At 65.6% G+C, this 2611-nt stretch overlaps 1 protein-coding gene across 1 annotated transcript; it reads right to left on the bottom strand.

Annotated features, from left to right (window-relative positions):
* Positions 1–236: 236 nt before the first annotated feature.
* On the bottom strand, positions 237–2611 carry CDK5R2 (cyclin dependent kinase 5 regulatory subunit 2). Its single transcript, XM_074363233.1, has one exon. It carries the CDS (start codon positions 2460–2462, stop codon positions 1353–1355), a length of 1110 nt encoding a protein of 369 aa, XP_074219334.1. The 5' UTR covers positions 2463–2611; the 3' UTR covers positions 237–1352.

Raw genomic sequence — 2611 nt, 5'->3', positions numbered from 1 at the left:
AAGGAGCGGGGAAAAGAGACGAAAAGAGCAGCAGTTCTTAGGGACTCGACTTCCCCACTAGGCCCATGGGGGCCCTCCTGCCCTTCCTATGACAGTTCCACTCCAGCTCCCTCCCTCCCGGGGCCCAAAAAAAAGGCCGGCGCAAACACATCCTCAGGCGCTTCCAGCGCTTTATAGTTCTCTCCCGGACAGACGGACAGACAGACAATGCGGCCCGCGCCGTCGGCCCGCATCATTGGCACCTTGGATACGGCACCAGGCCCAACCCAGTCCCTGGTACCCTCCCGGGAGAATTCCGGTCTGGCCTCAGATCAGCACCTCAGACAGCTCCCGGCCCAAACCACCCCCCTTCCCCCCTCCCTCTGGAAACAACCACATAAATCAAAAGGGGGGAAAACAAAAATACCTAAAGATAAAGAAGGGTGCCCCTCCCTCAGAGTAAGAAGAGTTTTCTGTCTCCACCCACCCTTCCGCTGAGGCACCGCCGCCGCCCCGGGGGTGACCTCCTAGGTTGATTTTCTCCCAAACCTCAGCCTCCTGAAGCTGGCATCCCCCTCCCCCCAACTCCCGGCATGCAACACGTTGGAAAAGGTAGGGAGAGGCAGTGGGGGTGGGGCGAAGGACCATCCTGGTGGTTGTCGCGGCTCCTGGGGCTGCAGTTTCTCGCCGCACCTCAGCCGATCCAAATTAAGAACTAATGTTCCCTTTGGTCAGGGGAGGGAAGTACGGGGGCTCAGTCGGGGGAATAAATGCAAGCTGACACAGGCGGAATGGGAAGGCAGACAGGAGGGAAGATGGTGACACATGCCAGGAGCCAGGAAAAGAGAAGGGGAGATGGGGAAACAGGTGCAGAAAGAGAAAGGGGCAGTGAGAGAGAGTCAGATAGGGGGTAAGATGGAGACGGAAATACACACCCAAGGAACGGAAAATGGAAAGGCAGGGAGGGAGATAGGAAGTCAGAAGATGAAGGAAGGAGGGAAGGTGAAGATACAGGAAGGAGATGAAGAAATGGGTAAAACCGAGGGAGACGGATTTCCAGACACACACAGAAGGGAAGGAGGAGGAGACCCGGGCAGAATTGGGGAGATGGGGACGCAGAGAGATAAAAAGGGTGAGGTTGAGGTTCCCCTTCCGCGCTCATCCCCCACCCCCACCCTGCGCCCAGCAAATCCAGACGTCGCGGCCTCTGGCATCCTGGCCTCCACCCTCCCGTGCTGGGCAGGGGCGGCTCCTCCTCCGGCCGCGGCGCGGAGCGGCGGTAACAGCGGCGGCAGCTTGATGGTCCCGGGGACTCCGAGTGTGTGTCAGGGGCTGGGGTGGGGGGAGGGGGCGGGAGCTGCCCTTAGGTATCCCTAGCGGTCCAGGTTCATAGTCCAGTGCTTGGCTCCGGTCGCGCAGCTGTCCCTGGCGGCCGAGGATGAGGCGGGGGCCGTGGGCGCACTCCCGCTGGGTGGACCCCCGGCGCCGGCGGCGGCCTCGCCCTCGTTCTTGAGGTCTTGGAAGACCTGCGTGAAGAAGTGGGGGTCGGCGTTGAGTCGCAGCATCTGCGGGCTGAGCCGTTGGATGAGGCGCAGGCAGCGCTGCCAGAAGCGCTCCTTGTCGGGCTCCACGAGGAAGGGCTTGAGCGGGTAGGAGATCTCGTTGCCCATGTAGGAGTAGGCGAGGTAGAGGCAGGTGAGGAAGGCGGCCTGCAGCTCGGCGGCGGACGCCAGCTCATCCCCGCGCAGAGACTCGCGACAGAGCAGGTACACGAACACCAGGTTGGCGGGCGTAATGAAGGCCTGGTCTTGCCAGCCCTGCAGCAGCAGCGAGCGGTCCACTCCGCGGAACCAGCCCACCAGCTCGCCGGGGCTCAGCTCCTTGAGACGGTAGCAGCGTCGGCACACGAAGTCGCCCAGGCAGCGCAGCAGCTCGCCGGTGGATGCCTGCACGATGACACGCCGCGGAGAGCCGCCAGGTACTGGCGGCGCTGCCTGAGGGGCTTGGGGGAGCGGTGGCGGCTTCCCCCCACCGGAACCTGGCGGTGGGGCGGCGGCACTGCCCCCCGACGGCGGCTCGCAGGTGACAGCGGCCGCCGGCACAGTGGGCACGGGCACCGCCAGGGGTTTGGCGGCGCCGCCGCCGTCAGGGGGGTCTCGGCCCTTGCGGAGGAGGTTCTCGCGGTTGCGTTGCTGGACCAGGGGGTCGGGGCCAGTGGACGCCGGCTTGGGCGTCACCTTCTTGCTGCCTTTCTTCTTCTTGGCAGACGCGGCCACCAGGCGCTTCCAGGTGAGCGCCGAGATGAGCACGGACGGCCGCTTGAGCCGGCTCTCGCCTTTGCCGCCCTTGACTATTGGCGGCCCGCCGTAGCCCCCCAGCACCTCGTCCCCCGCGGGCGGCGCCTTCTTCTTCTCCTCGGGTAGCGAGCCGGGCCTCCGGCCTTTGGCCGAGGAGGCTGGGGAAAGAGACAGCACCGTGCCCATTGTGCAGAGCGGGGCCGGCGCCCGGGCCCCGGCAGGAACCGCGGGCGGCGCTGCTGCCGCCGCCGCAGCCGCCGCTGCAGCCCCGGGGGACCCGGCAGTGGGGGCCCAGCCCCGGCCCGGGCGCGGGAACGGGCAGTGAAAGGTGCCTG

Source organism: Camelus bactrianus, chromosome 5 (assembly GCF_048773025.1).
Source record: "Camelus bactrianus isolate YW-2024 breed Bactrian camel chromosome 5, ASM4877302v1, whole genome shotgun sequence".
Lineage (NCBI taxonomy): Eukaryota > Metazoa > Chordata > Mammalia > Artiodactyla > Camelidae > Camelus > Camelus bactrianus.
Note: the sequence above shows the minus strand (reverse complement) of the source record. Positions and strands in the feature narration are given on the sequence as shown.